Source organism: Hermetia illucens, chromosome 1 (assembly GCF_905115235.1).
Source record: "Hermetia illucens chromosome 1, iHerIll2.2.curated.20191125, whole genome shotgun sequence".
Lineage (NCBI taxonomy): Eukaryota > Metazoa > Arthropoda > Insecta > Diptera > Stratiomyidae > Hermetia > Hermetia illucens.
The window spans coordinates 106272020-106297927 of NC_051849.1; the positions used below are offsets into that span (position 1 = coordinate 106272020).

A 25908-nucleotide genomic window follows, 5' to 3' on the forward strand; every position below is an offset into this window, starting at 1 on the left:
GGATATTGTCTGTCAGAAAACTATGTTCATAAGCGCACTCCAAATCAATCAACATCAACAACAACGTAGTTTAAAAATAGTAACATTACAATTCTTTAGTGACCCACACAGCCTCCAGACCTCAATCCCATAATTTACAAGAAGGAGTCTTAAAGAGGTCGGTTTATGGAGAGCCGGGAAGTAAGGAACAGCTTTAGGCAAAAGCGCATCCTGCATAGCAATACATTCTCCCAAATCTATCAAAGTATCTTGTGTGCCTAGAAGAATTAAAGTTATAGTGGATGGAAGGGATGAAAATGAGTACAGAGAGTATTAGTGACGAATAAGTTCCCAAACGGTTAAAGTCACCCGTGTAGCAAAATTTAGCTCTGTCAATGTGGCATAAATGAAGCGTGATCGATTTTGAGAGTAATTGCATATTCAAGCGTGATGAGACAGACAGATGCTGACCCACAGGAAGATGCGTTCAAGCCGTTTCCCCAACATGTGGAAACTACATTATAAACGGTTTCGATAAGTGCCGAAGACATCACTCCATTAATCGAAACCGACAATACAGCCCCCGGTAGTTATCGAATATATGAAAGGCGTTGAAACTAGTAATTAGAACGGCATCGAGTATGTTTGCATTGGTGTTCACAGCCTGTCGCGAAGAATGGTCTAGAAAAAACTTATTCTGATCTTAAACCCGGGAAAGCTGATAGTTACTCCACCATTTTATAGACCTATTCTTTATCGAACTCTTGGCCACGTTCGAGAGAAGAATCCTCCGAAGAATTTTTGGCCCCCTACATGAGGATCGACGATTCCGTAGCCTACACAATGACGAAATCTATGAGCGATACCATGACCGTCCGGTTGTAGATAAAATCCGGCTCAATAGGTTACGGTGGGCGGGTGACTTAATCCGTATGGATGAGGATGATCCCACCCGGAAAGTCTATAAGGGCAATATCTATGGTAGGAAAAGAAGACAAGGCAGACCCTGCCTAAGATGGAGCGATGGCGTGGGTCAGGACGCCAGACAGCTTTTAGGGATTGTGGACGTGTGCGAATTGGTGGACCTCGGCGCAAAACCGGGATGTCTGGAGTTCCTTATTAAGGCAGGCCTAGACCGGATACCGGTTGTTGCGCCGTTGATGATGATGATGATTGATGATGATTCTTTATCAAGTAGAAGTTTTGGCTTCCGAAAAGCTCGCTGAATGGTTGATGCGACTAAACTGGCTTATGATCTGACCGAAAAACTATCGACAAAGGGAAATGCTGGGCACTGGTGACACCAAAAACTCGTTCAATTCTGCGAGATGGTACTACATCATCCAAGCACTCGCCAAACTATGTTACTAACTAATATAATATAACGGAAGGTCTTCCACAGGAGCTTGGGTGCTATGGAACATGATGTATGATGGCATTTTACGTCTCCCAGCACCTAATAGTCACACAGTTGCAATCCATTTGCCACAAACCATACCACATAATTAGGAACAATAAAACGTTCCAAGATCTTGATGAATAAAGATCGTATGATGAATGATTGATATTGCTACTTTATTATACTCAAGTTTCAAACTATACTACGTATTCTGTAACTTGGTTTCTCGAACCTGAAGCCTCGCCCATAAACATAGAACTTGCTAATTATTTTTGGAACTGTGACTGCAATTCGAGCCACCAACCGCAACTTACAAAATGTGTAATTTCGCTGCAACTTACAAAATGATTGTCAACCTGGTTTTTCATCTGTGCTTGATCTAAGGAAGACGTTGTCATCGTATTTGCAAATGACTCCAAAGTGATTATAACATTCGGCCACTCTGATGCCATGCAAGTCAAACTATGTCGATGATACAGTCCTGGCTGGAACTTGTCAACCATAAACCTGAGTTGATACCTTTCATAATACGGCGGAAACAGAAAACTCTTCAAGTACGCATCGGTGAACATTTTATTCGCTCCCAGGTAACACTGAAATAACTGGGAGTAAGCTTCAATTCGAAACTGAGCTCCAGACTCTATTTAAAGCTAATTGGGCAGAAAGAAAGTGCTATCAGTGCAACATTAATAAGGATTCTTCCATATCTAAAAGGTGCGAAATACAGCCGACAACTACTTCTATTGCAAGTCGTCAGCTCTGGTCTATTATGCAAAGCACCAGTGTACGATTCAGCAGTAAGCATTTTGGAAAATCCCAGAAAACTTAAAACACGGCATGGACGTTCACGACTGCAAATACGTAGAATGATTGTCTCAACACAAGGGAAAAAGCACAAAACATTCAAAACCTTTCACTCCTCGTCCATCTTGCGGCCTTCTAATTTGTTTAACTTCAGCTCAGTGGTGGCAGGGGGATTCGCATCGTGATTTGGCGTCGGATACTAGTAGACTCAAGTATGAATGATTACCTGAGTCAAAACAGAATAATAATCTCGGGTGAGCGCAAAGCTGACCACATTGTCTTCTATACCGGAGTTCATTCAAGTCCATAACGGGACTTGAATGAAGTGCGCTAACACACGAGAAGGCCCTGATCCAATTGGATTGTCACGCCAACGATTGATAATTGATAATGATCTCATGAGGCTAGTATTATTATTAAGGCCAGATATACAATTAGAACTTTGCAGAAATCCATGTTTTCTACCTGTTTAAGTTACAGCCCTGTGAACACCACGCTTTAACTATCGGATTTAGAGAGAGACCCTTTTTGTGATCATTAAGCCCCAAAAATAACTTCCAGCCTTAAAAAATACTTTTTTATTATAAAGAGTAATGCTTTGCTTAGTGTGGTCAAAGGGTAGTATAGGTCCCAGGGCGAAACGTGGATTGGTACCCACGATGGAGCATAAAACCTGGGAAATGCCTGCTGAACCAACACCAACAGCTCTACTACCAAACCCTATCTCCACCTCCACGTGGTGACCGCTGGGAGCTCTTTCTCAACGAAAAGCTGCACACGGAGAAGGATGAAGGCGAGTCTCCCGCGCCTAAAAACGGGACAAATTGTACCAACTGGTCCTCCAGGTTGGGGATTGGGTAGGGCTAACAACCCCACACGGAAAACAACTTGTTACAAAGCCACAAAGGGAGCTTCGGACAGGACGGACTTTAAAACGACGAACCCGGCAACGACAACGGATCAACGATTTGCGCATTTTCTCATGGAACATGCGCTCCCTGTATAGAGATGAAGCTGATGAGCAGCTAACCGATAGAAGAGCCACTACACCATATATTATAGCGGTCATCCAGTAAACCATGTGCTCGGAGTAAGTTTCTTAGTCAGCCAAAAAATGAAACCTGCTGTTATCGGCTTTGAAAACATAAGAGAACGGCTATGCACTCTGCGCTTGCGAGGCAAGTTTAGAAATATAAGCCTCAAAAACGTTCACACCCCTACAGAGGAGACTGCAGAGTCGGAGAAGGATACCTTCTACGAGGTAGTAGAGCAAACCCTCGAAGCCTGTCCCAGATATGATATCAAAATCATACTTGGGGATTTTAACAGCCAAGTAGGGAAGGAGCCCGTATTCGGGCGATACGTTGGCTCCCATAGCTTACACGAAAAAACAAATGATAACGGACTGCGGATTATTCAATTAGCAGGGTCACACGAAATGCTTGTTGGAAGTACCTGATTTGCGCGGAAAGCGGTCCACAAACATATGTGGGCCTCTCCAGACGAGCCACTTTCAACCAAATTGACCACGTGTTGATCGAACGCCACCACTTCTCAGCCTTGATGAATGTCAGAACATATGGGGGGCCAATATAGACTCGGATCACTATCTCGTTGGCATGGTGCTCCGAGCTCGAAAAACAATACCACCTAGAATCCCCTCTGACAATCAGGTGAGAGTGAACACTGAAGCCATCCACAACACAACCCTCCGCGACACCTATAAGAGGGAAATGGATGCCGCAATAACCGCAGTCAACAGAGGACCTGGAGATGAAACATCAACAAATGATCTTCACAATCACCTGAAGAACGTTATCATGGATACGGCCACAAATATACTTGGCCCCAGCCGCAAAAGGAATCGGAACGGCTGGTTTGAAGATGAATGTAAGCTAGCAACGGAACGGAGGAATGCCGCATACCGAGTAATGTTGCATTCTCAAAGAACGCGGGCACGCGCAGAGACTTATCACGAACTCCGTCGAGTGGAGAATCGACCTCACAGACGGAAAAAGGAGGCCTGGGTGAACCAACAAGTCTGTGAACTAGAAAAGTACAGGGAGCAACCGCACCAGGCGCGCAAGTTTTACCAACAAGTCAGCAGGATGAAGCCTTATACACCTCGATGCTCATCCTGCCGAGACAAAGAGGGAAATCTGATTTCCGACAGAAAGGGCATATTAGAGCGATGGGTTGAGTATTTGGATGAGCTACTGAACAACCAGAACATCGGCGAGTTGGAGGTCCCGCCAACTGAAGACGACGGACAAATACTGCCACCACCAAGTTTAGGAGAAACAGTCCGTGCTAAAAAATCATAAGTCGCCAGGAGCCGAATTGGTTAAAAATGGAGGCGACCAGTTACACCAAGTGGTTCATCAACTTGTGTTCAAGGTATGAGACAGCGAATCAATGACTGACGATTAGCAACGAGGCATTATCTGTCTCATACATAAAAAGGGAGATATCACACAGTGCAGCAATTATAGAGGTATCACGTTGCTGAGTACCATCTATAAGATATTCTCCACTATCTTACTAGGTCGGATAGCCCCATACGCCCAGAGCATCATTGGCCCATACCAAAGAGGCTTCACTCCAGGCAAATCAGCAACAGATCAGATTTTCTCTCCGCGCAGGCGATGGAAAAACTGTTAGAATATGGACAACAGTTGCACCATCTGTTCATCGACTTTAATGCCGCCTATGATAGCATAGTCAGGGTAAAACTGTACACGGCCATGAGGGAATTTGGTATCCCGACGAAATTAATAAGACTGACTAGGCTGACCCTGACCAATGTGCGAGGCCAGATAAAAGCAGCAGGATAACTCTCAAGACCATTCGACATCAACAACGGTCTACGACAAAGGGATGCGCTATCATGCGTCCTCTTTAACCTGGCCCTCGAAAAAGTGATCCGTGATGCTGAGGTAAATGCAAGAGGTACGATCATCTTCAAGTCCACCCAACTACTGGCCTATGCTGACGATATCGACATAATGGGAAGAGCCACCCGAGGCGTACAAACTGCCTTCATCTAGATCGAACAGGCGGCCATTGAGGCGAAAACCAACCAACCAACATCAAACCGCACAAACGGGAGGAATAAAGATAGGAGAATACAACTTTGAGACCGTTGATAATTTCTCACATCTAGGGTCGAAAATCATAACCAATAACAGCTACTGATGAAATCCGCGCACGGTTGTTGTCAGCCAACAGAGCCCATTTCAGCTTACAAAGACTGTTCCGCTCGAAACGTCTCACCATAGGGTCAAAGCTCTTACTGTACAAGACTATGATCTTGCCAGTCCTCATGTATTCCTCGGAAACTTGGGTTCTTAGCAAGAAAAATTGCGAACTCATGGCCGCGTTCGAGAGAAGAATCCCCCGAAGAATTTTTGGCCCCCTACATGAGGATCGACGATTCCGTAGCCTACACAATGACGAAATCTATGAGAGATACCATGACCGTCCGGTTGTGGATAAAATCCGGCTCAATAGGTTACGGTGGGCGGGTCACTTAATCCGTATGGATGAGGATGATCTCGCCCGGAAAGTCTATAAGGGTAATATCTATGGTAGAAAAAGAAGACGAGGCAGACCCTGCCTAAGATGGAGCGATGGCGTAGGTCAGGACGCCAGGCAGCTTTTAGGGATATCGAATTGGTGGTCCTCGACGCAAAACCGGGATGTCTGGAGTCCCTTATTAAGGCAGGCCTAGACCGGATACCGGTTGTTGCGCCGTTGGTGATGATGAATGCTTTGTTTATTACTGCTTCGTTCATTTATACATCCAGCGTGAACCTGTTGTAAGGAAACGCCTTTGTCCCTACAGTTAGTGAAAACTTTAAACGGATTTATTGCAAACATCGGTGTGCACGATGCCACGAAAACTATTCTTGCAATCGACATGAAACTTTATACACATAGAGATTATGATTCTCTTTTTAAGGTTTTATGTGAAACAAAACCTTATTGAAATCTATCTATCCAGCTATCGTCACGAAATTTGGTGAGAATATGTGGTCTGCTGGCTTTGGGGAAAGTGGGGAGCAACATTTTTTATGACAGAATACGGTTGTGTGCGATATCAAATGAAATGGCTCAATTAGTACTTTTCGAAAATGATCTGACATTGGGTGAAACGCAGCGGAGGGCGGGCCTAAAATTTGGACCCCAAAAAGTAAAACTGGTCTTGTCCTCAGAACCTATCCAGCCGAAATATCTGAAAAAATTCATAGTGATGCATCTTGTACAGAAATCTAGGCCTCAAAATACATCTCATTCCGATATCTGGTCAAATAAAGTTAAGAGTAGCATATTACTATATTTTAGAAATTTACTTAAAATCCTCCTCGATTTTATTGTAGATGCACACAATTTGGCAGTAACAAAGCTGATAACAGATCGCATGATGCTGGCAGGTTCCACGGTAATCTTATTGAAATCAACAAAATTACAGTACCTCAAATTAATACTTTCCATGAGAGAATTACTAATTCCCATACATTGGTTACCAATTGGAGATACGCCCTTTACCACAAGTCACTCCAGCACAGATGCAACTGCTGAAACCACTTGCGTACGTGCGTATTGGCTTGGTGTGTAAGACGCACGAACAGCTTAACCGTTTTTTGCGATTTGCGATTTTGATGGAGGCCATATGGGATATTGATGGGAGTCATGTAGGAGTTTTATTTGCATTTTTTTTTTTTTGCTTTGTACTCAGTTATAAATCGAATTCATAAGAAAATATATAATGCCCTAACGTTCAGTTTTAGGAGATTAAATTGCTATTAGAGGCTAGAAACCAGATCTGTACCCATTCAAAAAAAGAACATGATGACGCTTAACTTTCAGTTTATTTTATTTACAACACGAAAGCTACAAAATCTTCTACTCCCAAGTTGGGAAATACATATATTTCTTGTTTTTCTCTGAAAGATCTATCTATGACTAAGCTTAAATGATAAACACTAATTCTAAAAGTCATTCAATATAAAAAACAATCAAACAAAATTGAGTATCTTAGAATGCATGTCACTTGCAAAAGATTCAGTAAAATTATTTTCGACCTTCGTTCCTAGTTTTCTATTGAGCATTAATTCTGAAATTGACATATTTGGCGTATTCGCGTTTATGTTTAACTACACTTTTTAGATGTATGAATTTCTACTTTGTTCTTTGTTACGTATACGATCGTACAATCTTTGTTTATAACTTTACACGTCAATATAAAGCCAGTTTTCAAAGGAAGTAACTATAATCGAGCACAAAGCCACTGAAGGAGATGTGGACTTTTTACCTACTTTTCCTGGTATAAGGACTTTTCTATCCAAAATAGGAGCCCAATCTATTGGATCAAACTTTAACTTTGTACAATTTTAAATAGCGAAATTTTCGAGCTTGTTTTTTGTCCAGTTTAAATGCGGTATTCGATCTGCCTACTCCTCTACAATACTCATAAGCTTAATATGAACATTTCCCGGTTCCTATTCTACTTTTTGCTTCGAATTCTTTCCGAGGTGATTTCTAGAACCTTGAAATGCAGCAGCCAAAAGAGGGATATTTTCAAGCTAACAATGAATTATTTATACAATTTCCGGAATTATCTGTAAACATAGTCAGTAACCAATATCATATACATACTTTATAAGTAGCTAAATAATTGCTAATCCGATAAGTCCTACGTATTGATACCATTTTTGTTTAGATTTTCTAGGTCCCGATCTTTTTCCTTCTCTGGAATATCATTATTCTTCCCCCGATAGTAACAAGCAGCCACTATTAATGCAAGGGTTGTCACGCACGTGAGTAATGTTCCATACTTTAGTGCTAGTTGAATGGCATTTGCACTGAAGGTGCTGTGGTAGATCATTGCCCGTAGCTCGTCATTGATTTCACCTGAGGTAACTTCAAGCCACATCACCGGTAAAATTATATTTCTTTTCATAGCTCCCTCTAAAAAAATGGAAAATTAAGGCCGTGAAAATTAACGAAATTTTTATAAAATGCACAACTCACTCTTAAGGCCATAGAACTCAAAGTCATCTAGCTGAACGTTAATCTGTATCCGCGAAGCACCACCAATTGGGAAAGCCAGTCGAGGATGGATATCAGCATATGTTTGATGGAGGCTGGAATCTGGCTTGATACCATCAAATTGTTGATACAAAACTGGATCGCCCCCATAAAAATGTGGAAACGAAACATATACAGGCGCATCATAGCATAAAGTACCATTGAACACTCCACTAGGCGAACATACTCCGGTTTCAATATGGCAGAAACACTGATTTTCAGGATTAATGTTAGGATGTGCGAACACACTCGCTGGTGTCTTATATCGCCATGCAGGTACCCCTTCGAACAGGTTTACCTCAGAGTCATACTCTAGAGGAAGTTTACGACACATTGCTGGGATAAACACTTCCAGCCTTTTCTTTTTGTCCATAAGGTATGGTGGGAACTGCGAACCATCTGTGCCATCCAACTTGTTGCAACTTTCGGTAGACCAGAAGTTCATTTTCTTTTGCCCATTGAACTCGCTGATGATGCCTAGTTTTTTGATATCGCTCTCTCCTGTGTAGATTTGGTATATATCTTTACTTGTACCGTTTCTCTGTAAAAAAAATTATATTTATCAATATATAAAAACATATACAGCAGAAATTATTCATAAATTTGTTAACATTATTATTATTAAAAAAAACAAATAAGCCAACGATAGAAGAAGAGGAGTTGATGTCAGGCGCATCATCCTGGCATCCAGTCAGGAGACAGTAGCCGTTGAGAGCAGCACACTCGGTGCCAGCTGTAGCACGGCTGTGCCGAAAACAACCGCAGGGACCTCTCGAAGCGAAGCGGCAGACGGACTAGTGGTTTCTAGCAACTGCCGTCAAGCTGGATGTAGCGAGTACCGGACATAATACTCCTCTAAAGTAAAGACCGCCAAGAACGTCGGTTTGGGGACACCGGCTAAGAAACGAAGGTCCTCTGGGACCTGCTCAAGAGCCCGTACCAGAAAGCGATGCATATTCTCAGCAAGATGGCTAAGAATAAGGAGACCGGTTCTGTCGACGAGCGGAATGAAAAGGACCTTGCTAAATATCAGGCGATTTGTAAGGAATATAACAGCAAACGGCTGACAGACGAGCAAAAGGCGAAGCCCACCGTTCTGAAACGCAATCGATCTCAAGACGAGGTTAAACAAAAGCACAAGCAAAGCAGAGTTGGCAAGACCTCGGACGCTAAGCAACCTCTGGGGAAAAGTAAGCAGCAACAGTCAGCCGACGGCCCACGAACTACGAAACCCTTCAGCAACGTGGCCAGGAGCCACTTATGCGTGGTGCTGGCGGATGGCAATTCCGCTTGCAGCAAACTAGCTTCGGAGGTGTTGACCAGTGTTGAGGCGGGGCTGTCGGTGATGGTCATTGAGCATCTCGTGAACGCCAAAGATAAACACATGGAGTTCATCCCTGCTTTGATTCCTCTCAAGTGGTCCGTGGATTCCACGTTATAGTTTGCGAGGACCAATTCCTCAGGGCGTAAAGTTCAACATCATCCCCTATGACGAGATTCGCAGGAGACCGGTCGCTCGCATCTGGTTGCCGAAGATCCGCGTGGATAAAGATAAGTTCGGCCAATCCATTCTGATCATAACAGATCCAGAGCATGTACCCACGCAAAGAAAAGCGACCTAGTCATGCTTAAACTGAAACAGGCGGTCCTCACGATCGATCAGATCCGCTAGAAGAACCTCATCTGACGAACACTATAGCAACAAACAACTTATTGTTTGAGTGCGATGCCAGTACAAGCCGTACGGGGGCCGCTCGGAGATCGACGACAATGGTAAGTCATTATTTGATTTTATTATCACTACAAACCTATCAGTGTGTAACAGGGGAGTACACCAACCTTTCATTTCCCCATTTCGGAGAACTGCGACTGTTAAGAGGAGGTGCTTGATATCATCCCATTAAGCGACAATTGGATTCTTAGGGTGAAGAACTGGAGAGTGTCTGACCAGAGAACCTTCTCAGAATACAGTTGGATAATCTTCAGTCTAGATCTCCGCAGAGGTCTGCAAACCCATCAGAGACACCAGGAAGTTCGACTGTAAAAAATTTAGACAAGTAATTAAGAACAACCTCTCCCATGTGCCGCCAAGAAGCGATCTTGGTTGTTCTATTGCCGGAACATCGAAAGCACCAGCAAGCAAGATTCTATCCATATAACAAAAGAGCCCATCCTTTATTAAAAAATCGGAAGGCTCCTAGACGGAATCTTCTGGTGAAACCTTGAAGCTGCTGGTTCAAACTCACCTTCCTGACAGCGAAGGCGAGCTTGGAGAGTTTGCGCCCATCACAGCCTTACGAGGCTATCAAATCGGCATCGACTGGGCTATAAATAGCTTCTCCGTATATAAATCTCCGGGTCCAGATGGCATAATGCCAGTCATGCTACAGAAGCAACAGGAAAGGGTTGTGCCGTGGCATGTTGTGGTTTACCGGAGCTACAACTCTTTAGGATATGTACCATAGTCCTGGAGACACGCACGAGTGGTTTTCATACCGAAAGCGGGCAGGCGTAGCCATAAGTCCGCGAAGGACTTTCAAACAATCAACCTCACCTATTTCGTGTTGAAGAACGCCTCGTGGACATCAACTTAAGAACGATTATGGACAGCAGCGGGGTGAAGGTAGTGGTGTATACTGACGACTTGGTGATAGGTTTCCGTTCATTATGAGCAACGTCATGGAAGGAGCGTTGCGAAAGATGTGCCTGTGGGCCGCTAGATGCGGACTAGGTATAAATCCAACCAAAACGGAACTGATGCTATTTACCATCAAGACAAGGGTACCTGAATTCCACCTCCCACGGCTGGATGAACAAGGATTGGTTCTTTTTTCCAATGTAAAGTATCTGAATGTAATTTTGAATCCAAAACTAAATTTTAGATTGGACATAAAACTGAGGGTTAAGAAGACTTGTATAGCCTTCCATGCCTGCAAGAAAAACTTTGCAAAGAAATCTCCGGCCGAGGACGGTTTTCTGGATGCATACCGCTGTCATGTGTCCAATCCTAACGCACGGTTCTATTGTATGGTGGCAGACTTTAAGCGAAAAATAGAATAGAACGAACCTTAATATGATGAAAAGAACCGCGTGTGCAAATGCTACTAGGACTATGGGGCAGCATGCCCGGCAATACTCACGAGAGCTCCTGTGCCAGATGCGTGCAAATGCATACAAAATTACGGGATCCTACACAGGCCACTGGCCCATAGGGGACCAAGCCGCCAGACTTGGCTTACCCTACAATTCACATTGCCGAAGCTGCGTAGAAGAGGGGAAACCCTCAAGCAATTCCTTTGCGATTGTCCAGTATTGGAGGGCTGCTTTCCATCGTGAATGCTACCGACTGGCTCCGAAGATCTGAGCCGGCTGGAGATTGCCTCAGTGCTCTCATAACAGCAGTCACGGTGTTAGGAATTTGTGGCATAAAAAGAGCGCACCACAGTGCTAATTGGGTTCCTTGGAGCAGCCTACCTACCATCACCATGATCCTAGGTCGGAACAAGGCGCTAACTACTTGGGTCCACGAGAATTTTTGGCACGGGAGCGAGTTTGTGAACAGAAATCAGCTAAAAAGGTTAAAGTCAGTCTTTTGGGATGCTAAAAACTTTTTATCAGTGGATTACCTCAAAACAGGCAAAACAATAAACCAAGATTACTACCGTTACTTTTCGAACAAGCTGGACATGGAAATTCATGAGAAAAGGCCGGGTTTTCAGAAGAAAAAAAAAGTAATTTTCCATCAAAGCAATGCACCTGCTCACAAAGCTTACAAACCATAGCTGAAATAACGAAATTTGCAACATCTACCCTATTCGACAGATTTAGCTCCCTCTGACATCGATGTTCATCAAATGAAGAGGTAATAGCTGCTATAAACGGGTATTTGGCATGTCTTCTAGAAAACTACTACAGGGATGGGGTCCTTAAATTAGAGAATCGTTGAACTTCTATACACATAGTATAGAAGTTCAGGGAGATTATACAGAAAAATAAAGTTCAACTGTAAATGCACCTCTTTCTTTCCATTCCGCCAACTTTTTGTTATTCCTAGTATATGTGGAACAAACGCGTTTAATTTTACTACAATTTGAGCGTATCTATTACCAAATTTATAGTGCAAATTGCCAACAGAGCGTAATTTTACTTTTATAATGAGGTATTCTTATAATAAAGGTAAATTTACGTCAATTTTTATTAGAGTGCATATATACGGTAGAATCAACTTAATTTGAAATCAATGGTGACCAAAATCGAACTATCGCCTTCCCTTACTGGTTTTAGTCTTTGTTTAGATTTTAATCACTCAAATTCCTTCTGAAATAATTCGGACTGTAAAAGCTAAATATTAAAGAATATATGAAAACTTACTCCAAGTTGGTAAACTGGAAGCCGGAGGTTTGAGGCATGAAAGGCGTTTTGTTTTTGTTTCTGAGATGAACTTCCGGCGTAGACAGCTGATAATTCTACTTCTATTTCAAAGTTCAATTTCAATCGCATTTGCATTAGTATCTATCTTCAGACAGAGATAAACAAGTCCGGAAGCTTGCCGCTCAGGTATAACATTTTTGTTTATATTTCTTATCTAAGAATATGCATGACGGTATTACTTATAAGTAGTTAGAAGTTCCTAGTTCACAGTGTATATACATTAAGTGCGTTAGACTATTCCCGTTAATATAATTTCGACATTCTATATCTAATATCTTAAGGTGCAGCAAATTTACTGTAAAGAGTCACCCTTAACTTATTATAACTTAGATTCGATTTCCACAAAACTTTCAAATATTGCGTTGTATATTATTTCCTACATTAACACCTTCTAGGCTGCATTTACAATACAACGACACCGCCATGAATTTTTTCAGATCATTTCGGTAGTTCTGAGAACGGATCCCTGATTTACGAGTTTACTTAGTAGCTTCTCCACTCTGCCACGTATTTTAGGAAATACTAATCGGGGCTTTTAGTTTAATATCCCACATGACCCGATTTGGTGAAAAAGGTACATCCCCTTTTGCATGTGTGTATATATTAGGTTGTTGCACATGAAATGACCGACTTGGCAATCAAGTAAAGTTAGTTGCGATTTTGCTATATCAAACCATCACCAATTGGCGCTGTTGGTGTCGGATAATGAAGTTTAAATACTCCTACATTTAATCAACGAGTCATTTCAGTTTTGACCATCGTTGCGATAACAGTGAATAAAAAGGAAACAAGTCGGAATACCGGAAGCTCGCGCTTCGGATATAAAGGTTTTGTGTTCATCTTATGTAAGAAATTTCAACGCATATTTTGCTATCCGTATTTAGCTACAAATCCAACATAATCCTTCATATTTTTCAAAACTACGAGGCATACGTACATATTACGGCCATAGATATTACGCTCACCCTAAACAAACAAACTGCCTATTTCCGAATACTGTACACATATATGCACGTATATAAATTGATAATACCCATATTTCCGATTTACTTCTTATATCTATCTGAATTAGGCACTACCCGCAAAGTTCATTAGCACGCATATATTATATACCGCCATGCACACATGTCTGGCTGGCAAATAACTAAAAAAACTAAAACAAAATAATTCTCTGCGACCCAATTCATAAGAACTTATTTCGTTGTGGTATTGACGAATTGATATGCGATGATGACGTCATCAGGTTGTAGAGTGCACGAAATTCACAAAAGATTGTAAAGTTTCACCTCCTATAACTTTGTTAATAATAATTGGATTTTCTTCAAACTTGACCAAATTATGCATTATGTTCTTCATTATACGCATGCCGAATTTTGTACTTCTGGGATGAACATAAGGGGGGTGCCGGGTAAATTTCTAAAATGTGGAAATATGCTATTATTAACTTTATTTGTGCAGATGTCGGAACCGGATATATTTTGAGGCCTAGATTTCGTAGAGATGCGCTACTGTGATTTTTTTCAGATTTTTCGGTTGGATAGGTTCTGAGAACGAGACCTGTTACACTTTTTGGGGGTCATATTTTGAGCACTCACTCCTCTATGTTTCATCTAATATCAAATATTGAACCAGATTCAAAAAGTACTAATTGAGACCTTTCATTTGATACCCTACATGGCTACATTCTGTGAAAAAAAAATTTGCACCCTCCATTCACATGTATGGGGAGCCCCCCCTTAAACTTAACACAAGATGGCGCCACTTACTGCATGTAAATGGATCACCAGATTACATACTCTCACCAATTTTCGTGACAATCGGTCCAGCTGTTTCCGAATAAATCGGGTGTGCCAGACAGACAGACAGACAGACAGACGGACAGACGGACAGACAGACACCATCTCGATTCTAATAAGGTTTTGTTTCACACAAAATGGATGGAAAAGAGCCAAGAACGTATACTTTTTCTGTATAAGTTCAAACTCGGTCACAAAGCAGCGGAGGCGACCAGAAACATTAACAGCGCATTTGGAGCTGATACGCGACGGTGATTCGAAAAATTCCGGTCAGGTGACGTAAAACTTCAAAGTGAACCACGTGGACATCCAGGACCATCAATTGATAACGACGACCTGCGTTTGCTAGTCGAATCCGACACACGTCAGTCTGTGAGAGACATTGCAGAGAAACTGGGCGTACACTATTCGATAGTTTCCCTGCACAATTTGGAAAGGTGAAAAATATCGACAAATGGGTTCCGCAAGTCCTTACGGAGCAAAACATGACGCTTCGAATAGAAATTTGCAGTTCTTTACTCTCCCGCAACAGAAGCGATCCCTTTTTGCACAGAATAGTGACATATGATGACAAGTGGATAGTATACGACAATCGTCGCCAATCAGCACAATGGCGAGATGCTGATGAGCCACCGAAGCACATGCCGAAACCGAGCCTCTATCCGAAGAAGGTAATGGTGACTGTTTGGTGGTCTATAGCTGGGAGTTATCCACTATTCTTTCTTGGCACCCGGAGAAACGATAAATACACGGAAATACTGTGCCAAACTCGAGGAAGTGCACCAAAAATTGAGTATTCAATGACCGGGATTAATCAACAGCGATTATGTGATACTCCTTCACGACAATGCACGACCTCATGAATCCAGAACAACTGTTCAAAAGTTGAACCAATTCCAGTATGAGACTCTGCCCCATCCACCATATTCACCGGACCTTTCGCCAACCGACTACCACTTTTTTAAGCATTTGGATCAGTTTTTGGAGGAAAAAGAGGCTGTCAAAATTGCCTTCGACGAATTTCAACACCCGACAGTTGGATTTCTACGAAACTGGCATACATGCTCTTGAATCTCGCTGGGAGAAGTGTTTTGAATCGACTGGCACCTATTTTGATTAAATAAATAAATTTTTATAAGCTTTACAATCGTTTCAAATTATAGCACCAAAACGGCCATTTCATTTGCAATAACCTAATAGACATCCCTTAAACTCAACGCAGAATGAACTTACTGCCTACGTGAAGGTTGCCAGTTTAAAAGTTGTTAATAAGGAGGTAAGTTCTTGTGAAAAACAAGCAAGCAAACAGACAGACGGAGAGCCAATCAGACAGACTGATCGAAAGATAAAGAAAGAGGCCGAAGGACAGACAGACAGATATTTCTTATATCGCGAAAGCGGTTGAAACTGAAATGGCTGCCTAAAGCTAATAAATTTTCAAGTGAGCCATCCTCTCGCAGACCCATATGCCCTTCTGCCCCTCCTAAAATTGGGAATAATACCATCACTTCCGATCCAGTCATCGAATATTGGGGAGTGATCATAGACACGAAGTTGTAGAACGTGAGAAGAGCATAAACAGTTGGTATATGGTTACTTTAATGCAACAAAGAGATCGTAAGACCAGGAAGGTGGTTGTTGACGTAATAATAAGCTATATAGCTGCTACTCCATCCAGTCCTTATATTGACACCTTAAAGTCTATGAAGGAAGTGTTATGTTGAGTAAGTAACCAGAACGCGATTTTTCTGACCTATTCTTAGTGTGTTGATTTCCGAGTTGCAAAAACACTTTCGAGATATTTCTCACAAGCTCAACAGCTTACTAAAGGAGCAGCAAATTTTCCCAACATACATCTCATATCACCATATATATATACATATAATTCCCCTTATATTTCTCCCAGGACTACAATTTTCGAAATTGCATTCAAATAGATCATAATATAGTGCCTAACATTAGAAACTTTGCGGGGAAAATTACTATTATAAACGATCAAAGTTCACTATTCTGTACTTACCGCACCCGAAGTCAATATAGAATGCTAGTATCACATATTATCATAAATTCATATGCCTTTTACTTACTAGCTACGTACACATGGAATCGTGGTGCAACGAAGCATTCGCACCCCCTTTAAAACCTGAAGCGTCGAGCTACCGGAAAATAGTGCACCATTGAATTTCTTCCGTACCAGAAGTGAGACGTTCAGAGCCCGCCTTCCTGACTTGTTGATGTTAAATATATCAGGAAGTTTTGATACGCTCAAAGGTAGAAAATCGGGGAAAATAATTATTGCCAGTCTATTTTGTAGTATCTCAGGACCAACAGTCATGATCTTGGGTAGCCATTGTAAGGTTTTCTGTGAAACAAAACCTTACTAAAATCGCTTTAATGTCTATCTGTCTGTAACACGAGATTTACTCCAAAACGGTTAGCTCAAAATGTCTGCACCAAAAAGTGAAACAGGTCAGCGAAAAAATCGGAAAAAAAATCGCAGTGATGAACCTATACAAAAACTAATATTTAAAATACATCCAATTCCGATAACTGGTCAAATAAAGTTAATAGTAGCATGTTACTAAATTGTTCTGAAATTTACTTGAAAAGCATCAACTTTGAAGTAACATAGCCGATTATATATCGCATTATATTGGTAGATTTCACGGAATTCATATTGAAATCAGCAAAGCTATAGTACATCAAATTAGTAGTTTCCATGAGAGAATTACCAACTACACTCATTACCAACTGGAGACACACATACTAGAACCCTACACCACAAATTATTCCTTTACATTACCAACTAGTGAAGTAGACTATCTAGGAACTGGCTTGGCTAGAGGTTCCATTCGACCTGTCTGAAGCGTCATCCATGTACCGGCAAACCAAGGAAGGCGGAAGGCATTGGGATGCAACTTTGAGACATTTTGTGCATGAGCATTTATAACAACAGACCAATAAAATTTTCGTTTACAACCTAAACAAATATGAAAAGTCAAAACTGACAGACCAATTGCAATCTATCCACGTTACGCCCGACAATCAACTGAGGACTCTTCACTAACAGGCTGAACTGAAAGTAGAGAGCGGACTTAAGACACGCCGTTAAACACTCTGAATTGAAACATTTTGATAGAGGCTATATGGTGCACGTTTAGGAGAAACAGACCGTGCAATTCATCGGCTACAAAATCATAAGTCGCCAGGATCCGATGGAATTACAGCCAGTTACACCAAGTGGTTCATCAACTTGTGCTCAAGGTATGGGACAGCGAATCAATGCCTGACGATTGGCAACGAGGCATTATCTGTCTCATACATAAAAAGGGAGATATCACACAGTGCAGCAATTATAAAGGTATCACGTTGCAGAGTACCATCTATAAGATATTCTCTACTATCTTGCTAGGCCGGATGGCCCCATACGCCCAGAGCATCATTGGCCCATACCAAAGAGGCTTCACTCCAGGCAAATCAGCGACAAATTTTCTCTGTGCGGCAAGCGATGGAAAAACTGTTGGAATATGGACAACAGTTGCACCATCTATTCATCGACTTTAAAGCCAGGACATGGCCGGGAAAACTGTACACGGTCATAAAAGAATTCGGTATCCCGACGAAATTAATAAGACTGACTAGGCTGACCCTGACCAATGTGCGAGGCCAGATAAAAGCAGCAGGATCACTCTCAAGACCATTCGACATCAACAACGGCCTACGAAAAGGGGATGCCCTATCATGCGTCCTCTTTAAATGCAAGAGGTACGATCCTCTTTAAGTCCACCCAACTATTGGCCTATGCTGACGATATCGACACCATGGGAAGAACGACCCGAGACGTACATCCAGATCGAGCAGGCGTCACGAGATCTTGGACTGCACATCAGTGAAGGCAAGACAAAATATATGGTGGCAACGTCAGCACCAAAGACCAATCAACCAACAACATCAAACCGCACTGGTCAAACAGGAAGAATAAGGATAGGAGAATACAACTTTGAGACCGTTGGCAATTTCTCCTATCTAGGGTCGAAAATCATAACCGATAATAGCTACGATGATGAAATCCGCGCACGGTTGTTGTCAGCCAACAGGGCCTATTTCATTACCGTCCGGTTGTGGATAAAATCCGGCTCAATAGGTCACGGTGGGCGGGTCACTTAATCCGTATGGATGAGGATGATCCCACCCGGAAAGTCTATAAGGGCAATATCTATGGTAGAAAAAGAAGACGAGGCAGACCCTGCCTAAGATGGAGCGATGGCGTAGGTCAGGACGCCAGACAGCTTTTAGGGATATCGAATTGGTGGACCTCGGCAAAAAACCGGGATGTTTGGAGTTCCTTATTATGGCAGGCCTAGACCGGATACCGGTTGTTGCGCCGTTGATGATGATGATGATTCAATACGATGGACACGTGTGTACGTTAGTTCCAGTAATATTTAATTTACGTACATAAGTGTATGCTTTTATACAAGGAAAATGAATTGTTCGTCCTGAAGGAATTTCTTTGTTAGAACGATTTATGGCCCCTTCGTCCCGTACGAGCAGTGCGTCTAATATAAATCTCTCTTTTTGTCTTATGTTTGCCTCGCTGCTTTGTGCATATCAATTGCACAGCATTAAGGGTGATGATAATGAAACTGAAGCAAAAACAGGAGGGGAAAAACAATAATCACAAGGGGACGTGGTAAATGCCCTATGCTCCACAAGGAATGAACAGGAGATACTGAAACGTGTCTAGATAACGCTTCAAGAAAGATATCCAGTCATCTCTAGCATTTTCCTAGCTAGTTTTCCATGAAAATCTCAGCGATCTCCGGTGACAGAAGGGTCCCCATCGAAAGTCCGATTATATACTTTTATATGTTCTGGTTGAAACTGAACACATTGTTGTCCCCGATACAAAAATTTCAAATTTCAGGGATTCATGATTCTTAGGATATTTAAAGAGATACTAGTAAATAGACCTTTTCATGAAAGAACTCCATGCTCGATGGATATCATGTAAGGGGAAAGTCATCTTGATTGTGGTAATACCGCAGAAAAAAATCATTCTGGTTCAGCTAGAATACAGAATTTTGATCCGAAAAAAAACATTATATTATAATAGTTCAGTCACTCAAGTTTTTAATCTCCAAATGCCTTCGGTCAAGGTCAACTGACATGAAATTTGAGGTGGGAGTAAAGGGGGGCATAAGAAACAAAAGTTATATAGCGCCTATGTGCACTTCTCCAGGGAGGGAGTGGCACCCCTTCTCGAGGGTGGAAAATGTGATATTCTGAATAACCACAGAAATGTAATCCAAAGCAACAAATGTTTTATAAAACACAATCGAAAACACAGACTGCATCTGCGACCTTGATTGAAAATCCCAGCCTTTGACCGCCATTTTTGCAAATGAGAAGACTGTCGACGAACAGTATATGTATATAAAGGATGCACAGAACACGCAACGACCTTGATTCGGTCTCAAATAGGATGGCCAGTTTTTTGTCTCGCTTTTACTTTCTACTATGACCTTTCGTGTACACTCTTCTTGATAAAGACGTAAGCTTGCAGTGAAGTTTAGTCCGGGCATGTTATTTAGAATGACTCGGTATGGAAGTCAACGGTGCCCTTACAACGCCATGAAAAAGATAGAAGTTCAAAGCCGCCTTCTCATAGATCGGTATATCGTTCAGTCACTATGGGAAATAAAAAGAGTAGCCAATAATAAATTGGTAAAATTCCGAACTTTAGATTCTATAGAGCCAAATTAACCATTGATGTAACGAAATGATTAACTGTCATGGATGAATGTTCAACTCTTGGGAAGGTAGTATCAACAAACTTGCAGAGATCGTTAACCTAAATTTGATTTTACTTTTTGAAACCTGATAAGGCAGTGAAGATTGTTGTTCCCAATTAAGGCAAGTTTGGACTGATATTTTCAACCGTTCCGTGAGATAGTTCCACTCAATAAATAAAAAATTTATTCCAATTAGCCTTCAACGATAATAATAAACGTTTAATGGTTAATTGCCATTTGGCCGCCGCTTGTCAGTATATTTTTGTGCTCCAGTAAATTGGGTAGATTCAAAGTCTTCCACTTATAGCATGATCGTTGATATGGCGGTACCGTCGGTAATTTTTCTTCCATAAGCATATAACCGGAACTAAAAAACCTCAGATGATAACTCAAACTTGCAACGGGTACATAAAATATACGCCTTAGCAATAAATTAGTAATGCAATTTCCTCAGAATTTTCTCCATTTATGTATGCATATACGTTAATACCTTCGCATATAAGCTTTTATCAGCATCCCTTACAACATTCTGCAAGTTACAGTTTCCCGCATAAAATATCCCCTCTTTTTTGAGGAAAATACCCAAAAATTCAACAAATTTAAAAACGTGACTGACGGTTTTGTCCAGGCGATTATCCATATACATCACACTGTTCCCAGGGCAAAGCTGCAGCAGTCAGTCATTTTTTTGAATTTTTTGAAATAAAAGGGAACCCATGGACCACAAATGGGAGTCGCTTTCTGACGGGACACTAAGTGGGAAATTCCGGAGTACGTCTCCTAGTCACGACAGAACCTACTGTTATGAAGGAGACCACAATTTTGAAATAGTTCAAAAATTCTCTTGTCTGGAGTCAATTATGCCAACCGAGAGCACAGAGGACCGTTATTGGCAACCAACAGAACCTATTTCAAATCACAAAAGCTATTTAGCTCGAAATATCTCACCATCACACAATGAAGCTCTTATTGTAGAAGAGCACGATCTTGCCAGTCCTTATGTAATCCTCGGAGAATGAGATTCTTAGCAAGCAAAATTGTAGCAGCTGAGTTTACAAGGAGAATGTTCCGGATAATTTTTCACTCCTAAAGAAGTACGGACGATTCCGAAGCTTACTGCGAAAAAAATATTGACCTAAACCGTATGTGAGAGGGTGATCACCTAATCCGCACCAATGAATATGATCCAGCCCAGCGTGTCTATAGAGGGAAAAAAGGAGACGTAAAAGCGTTTGACTGAAATGGAACGATGACGCAAGTAAGGACGTCAGCTTGTGGAGATGTCCAATTAGTGGACCTCGGTGCAAAACGGGCATGATTAGCGTGCTTCACTGGACCGGAAACCGATTATTGCATATGATCGGTGTTGTCATCTGAATTTAGTGATTAGTAGTCGTACTAGGTGTAGTCGGTCTAGGAGTCTAGTGCCTCTCGAAGATTGCTACTTCCAAATAAAACCAGGCGAATAAATAATCAATTTTAATATTATCTTGTTTTACACAAACCCTGAGAAATATACACAGGGAAACTGAATGAACATTTCACGCAATAAACTCTTTTACAATATTTCATGCTACCCAGCAAAAATAATCTCTCGCCGCAAACTTCCTGTAAACTTCCTTGCACTGCCAGTAATTACATATTATCCTTTCTTAGTTTTATATGTATATAAAGGTCCTGTGTGGAGTTGCCAGATCTCCCATCAGGCGCGTCCCTTCGTGCGGATAAGGGAATGCTCGGCGAATGTGTCATGGCCATGCACATGCACGCATCCGGAGATGTGAGTGTATGGGCATGTTTATGCGCAGGCCGGGTAGGTGGGAAGTAAACGCCCACCCGTGGATAAAAATTAGCTATGGGAAGGATACCCAGAAATAAAACCAAACATGGAGGAGCAGAAGAAGAATGAAGTTACGGTGCAGGGCTTCGGAAACCCAGTGCCGGCGGTTTTTGGGAGTGAGCAAGCGGGCTCCCGGCCGTCGATATCCAACGACCGCAGTGCCTCAGTAGTGGGAACCTTGGCTACTGTGGCATCTAATGTTACAAGCGTACGGGAGGAACTTGAACTGGCTCCAGTGATGGATCCGTTCAGAAGGAGCTCGATTTTTCGTAGATCCCCTCCCACACGGGCACAAGCCCCCACGATCGCTACCCCCAGTGGGAAGCGTATAGCGGGAGTCTTCGATGAGGAAGAATCGCTGACGCCGATTCACCCGAGCGATGTTTTGGGCAATGATCAGTCTGGAGCTGCCTTTACTGCCCTCGGTAAAAAGATCATGGAGCTGTGTGAGTTTATAAAGGAGCGCAGGAACATTCACCAAAATATAAGGGCCATGATAAGAGGCATCCGTTTGACGTACGGCAAGGCCCAGAATGAACGAGTAGGGAAGTCGCCGATTGGAAAAGTAAACCAGGCAACTCAAGTAACGCCGGTTCAAAACACAAAAGGGGAGAAACCGGGGAAGAGGCTGCGCGAGAAGTTGAATGACTCAACAGGCCAGCAAACCTCGAAAAGAAAAAAGGACTCAACTCCCAAAAAGGCGGAGTTCATGAAAAGTACGTCTGAAGCTACCAGGGAAAATACTGCAGTGGCTACCTCGAGAAAAGGGATCGAACCTTCAAAGGCGGATGCGGAAGCTTGGAGGAAGGTAGAACCGCGGAAAAGAAATTATCGGAGGAAGATTAGACCGGAGGTGATTTTCATTTCCAAACGAGGCGAAGGGTCATACGCCGACATTCTCAGGAAAGTGAAGGCAGACCCCGAACTCACCAATTTGGGAGACAACGTCAGCCGTATTAGACGGTCGCAGAAGGGAGATCTTATGTTGGAACTTAAGAAATCCAAGGATGTAACCGCGGACAAATTCTTAAGCCAAATCGGGAAGACTTTAGGGCAGAAAGCCGACATAAGAGCTAGCAGGCCGGAGATCACTATAATCTGCAAAGATATAGATGAAATCACGACGAAGGAGGAGGTTCGCGAAGCGTTGGAGAAACAGTTCGATCTTGCCGGACTACAAGAGTCAGCGGTGAAAACGCTAAGGAAAGCCTATGGGGGAACACAAACCGCCATCATCAGCCTACCAGTGGAGAACGCACTCAAACTGTTAGCAGCAGGGAGAGTGAGAATAGGCTGGGTTATGTGTCGCCTTAGGGAACAGGTGGCGTTAAAACGGTGCTTTAGATGCCTTGGCTTTGGTCACATTGCGAAGTCATGCACTAACCCAAATGACAGGTCAAAGCAATGCAGGAGATGCGGAGTGGAAGGCCACATCAGCAAGGACTGCGGAGCTGACCCAAATTGTCTACTGTGCAAAGGAAAGGAGGGTGTGGACCATCGGCACATTGCGGGCAGCAGCAGGTGCTCGGAATACAAGAGAGCCCTTAGCACAAATCGCAGATGAGGTTGATACAAATCAACCTCAACCACTGCGAGGCGGCGCAGGATCTACTCGCGCAAACCATCCGCGAGAAAAACATCGATGTGGCCATACTAAGTGAACCATACCGAAACCGCGGTGGTAGCGTTTGGGTCAAAGACCAAACGGGCCAAGCAGCGCTGTGGACTTGTGGAGAACAAGCCTTCCAGGAAATAATGGAGCACCCGGAGGAGGGCTTCATCAGAGCGAAGGTGAAGGGCATCCACATATACAGCTGCTATGCTCCACCCAGCGCTACACTCGTCGAGTATGAGCGGATGCTTGCTGCTCTTGTTTTGGATGCAAGAAGACGTTGGCCGATCATAATAGGAGGCGATTTCAATGCGTGGGCTCTTGAATGGGGCAGCCGGATAACTAATGTCAGGGGACGTGTTCTCCTCGAAGCATTCGCGGAGCTGGACGTGGTACTGGCGAATGTTGGGTCTTCGTACACTTTCCGGGGAAGGGGCCTGGGGTCTATAGTGGACCTGACATACGTGAGTGCCACTTTAGCCAGTAGAATCGCTTGGCATGTCAGTGAGGACTATACTCACAGCGACCACCAGGCAATCTGCATAGAGATCAAGGGCGGATCGGGCTCGAAAAAGAGTTTTCGCAAAATGCCGGGTGGTATGCTTGGCTGGACAGTGAAAGCGTTCGAGGGGGACACGTTTTCCGCGGTGCTCAAATCCGACATATCCCTGAATGGTACGGCTGGAGAGAAAGCCACCCAGATCACTCGATGGGTGACAGAAGCATGCGATGGTACTATGCCCAGAAGGCGATTGCTCCCCAGTAGGCAACCCAACTACTGGTGGAACAATGAAATCGCAAGTTTGCGAGCCGCATGTTTTCGGGCAAGGAGGCTTTGCCAGAGACTCAGGGGAAAACCCGGTGGCGACGGTCGAGAGGAGGCACACAAGCAATTGCGTGGCCGCCTAAAGGAAGCCATTCGGAGGAGCAAAAAGAACTGCTTCAAACAGCTGTGCGACCATGCCGACATAAACCCTTGGGGCGAGGCTTACAGAGTGGTGATGAAAAGGCTGCGGAAATCACCCCAGGTGACCTGTCCGCGCCTCCTGAAACAGATTGTTACCACTCTGTTCCCTCACCACGAAAATAGGGGAAGGCAAGTTTTTGTCCAGCCAAATGACGGCTTAATACCGCCTGTAACTGTGGAGGAGCTGCGGGAAATATGTGGTAGGGTCGGTGACAACAAGGCCCCAGGTTTGGATGGCATCCCCAACCGAGCTTTGAAACTGGCAGTGAAGACTAGGCCCGACCTTTTCGCCAACACCTTCGAGGCGTGCCTAAAAGAAGGAATATTCCCTGCCCAGTGGAAAAAGCAAAAGTTGGTGTTGCTTCCGAAGCCTGGCAAGCAACCTGGAAACCCAGCGTCGTATCGTCCTATCTGCCTGTTGGATACAATGGGGAAGATGATGGAGAGAGTCATCTACAACAAACTTCTGCCCATCGTCGAAGCCAGCAATGGTTTGTCGGAACGCCAGTTTGGTTTCCGACGCGCCCACTCTACGGTGGACGCAATTGGCATGGTGGTAAACCTGGCAAAAGGTGCACTGATTTCTGGCGGCTGCTGTGCCGTGGTGGCGTTGGATGTCAAAAACGCATTCAACTCGGTCAACTGGAATAGAATTAAAGGGGCGTTGGCTGACATAGGTGTCCCCGGATACTTAGCGAATTTGGTGGAAAACTACCTCTCGGAGAGGACTCTCTGGTACGGGACGGATGAGGGCCCCAAAGAGTACATTGTCACAGCCGGGGTACCACAGGGATCGGTACTTGGTCCCCTGTTGTGGAATATCATGTATAATGGGGTGCTTGCTCTTCCCGTCCCAGAGGGGACTACGATCGTCGGCTTTGCTGATGACCTAGCTGTGGTTGTTGCAGCAAAACACCCAGAAGATGTGGAGGTTTACGCAACGGAAACAGTGAGAGCGGTAAAGTCCTTGCTAGAAAAGGCCGGGCTGACCTTGGCGGACGCGAAAACGGAAGCGGTCTTGATAACGAAACGCAGGAAAAATAATACTGTAAAAGTGGAGGTCGGTGGACATACGGTCGTATCAAAGCCGGCTATCAAATACCTGGGGGTAATAATTGACACCAAATTGAGTTTTAGGGAGCACCTAGAGTATGCATGCCAAAAGGCAGCCAGTGCCACCACGGCACTTGCAGTT

The 25908-nt window shown here is 43.2% G+C and overlaps 1 protein-coding gene across 1 annotated transcript in view; it reads right to left on the bottom strand.

Moving 5' to 3' along the window:
* Positions 1–7034: 7034 nt before the first annotated feature.
* Positions 7035–25908, bottom strand: part of LOC119659306 (lysosome membrane protein 2) — a 62013-nt gene continuing 43139 nt past the window's right edge. Inside the window, exons 5-6 of the mRNA XM_038067323.1 lie at positions 8216–8813; positions 7035–8152 (exon numbers count right to left, since the gene is read on the bottom strand). Coding sequence (XP_037923251.1) covers positions 7878–8152; positions 8216–8813 — 873 coding nt within the window. The 3' untranslated portion in view covers positions 7035–7877. The remainder of the gene's footprint in view (positions 8153–8215; positions 8814–25908) is intronic.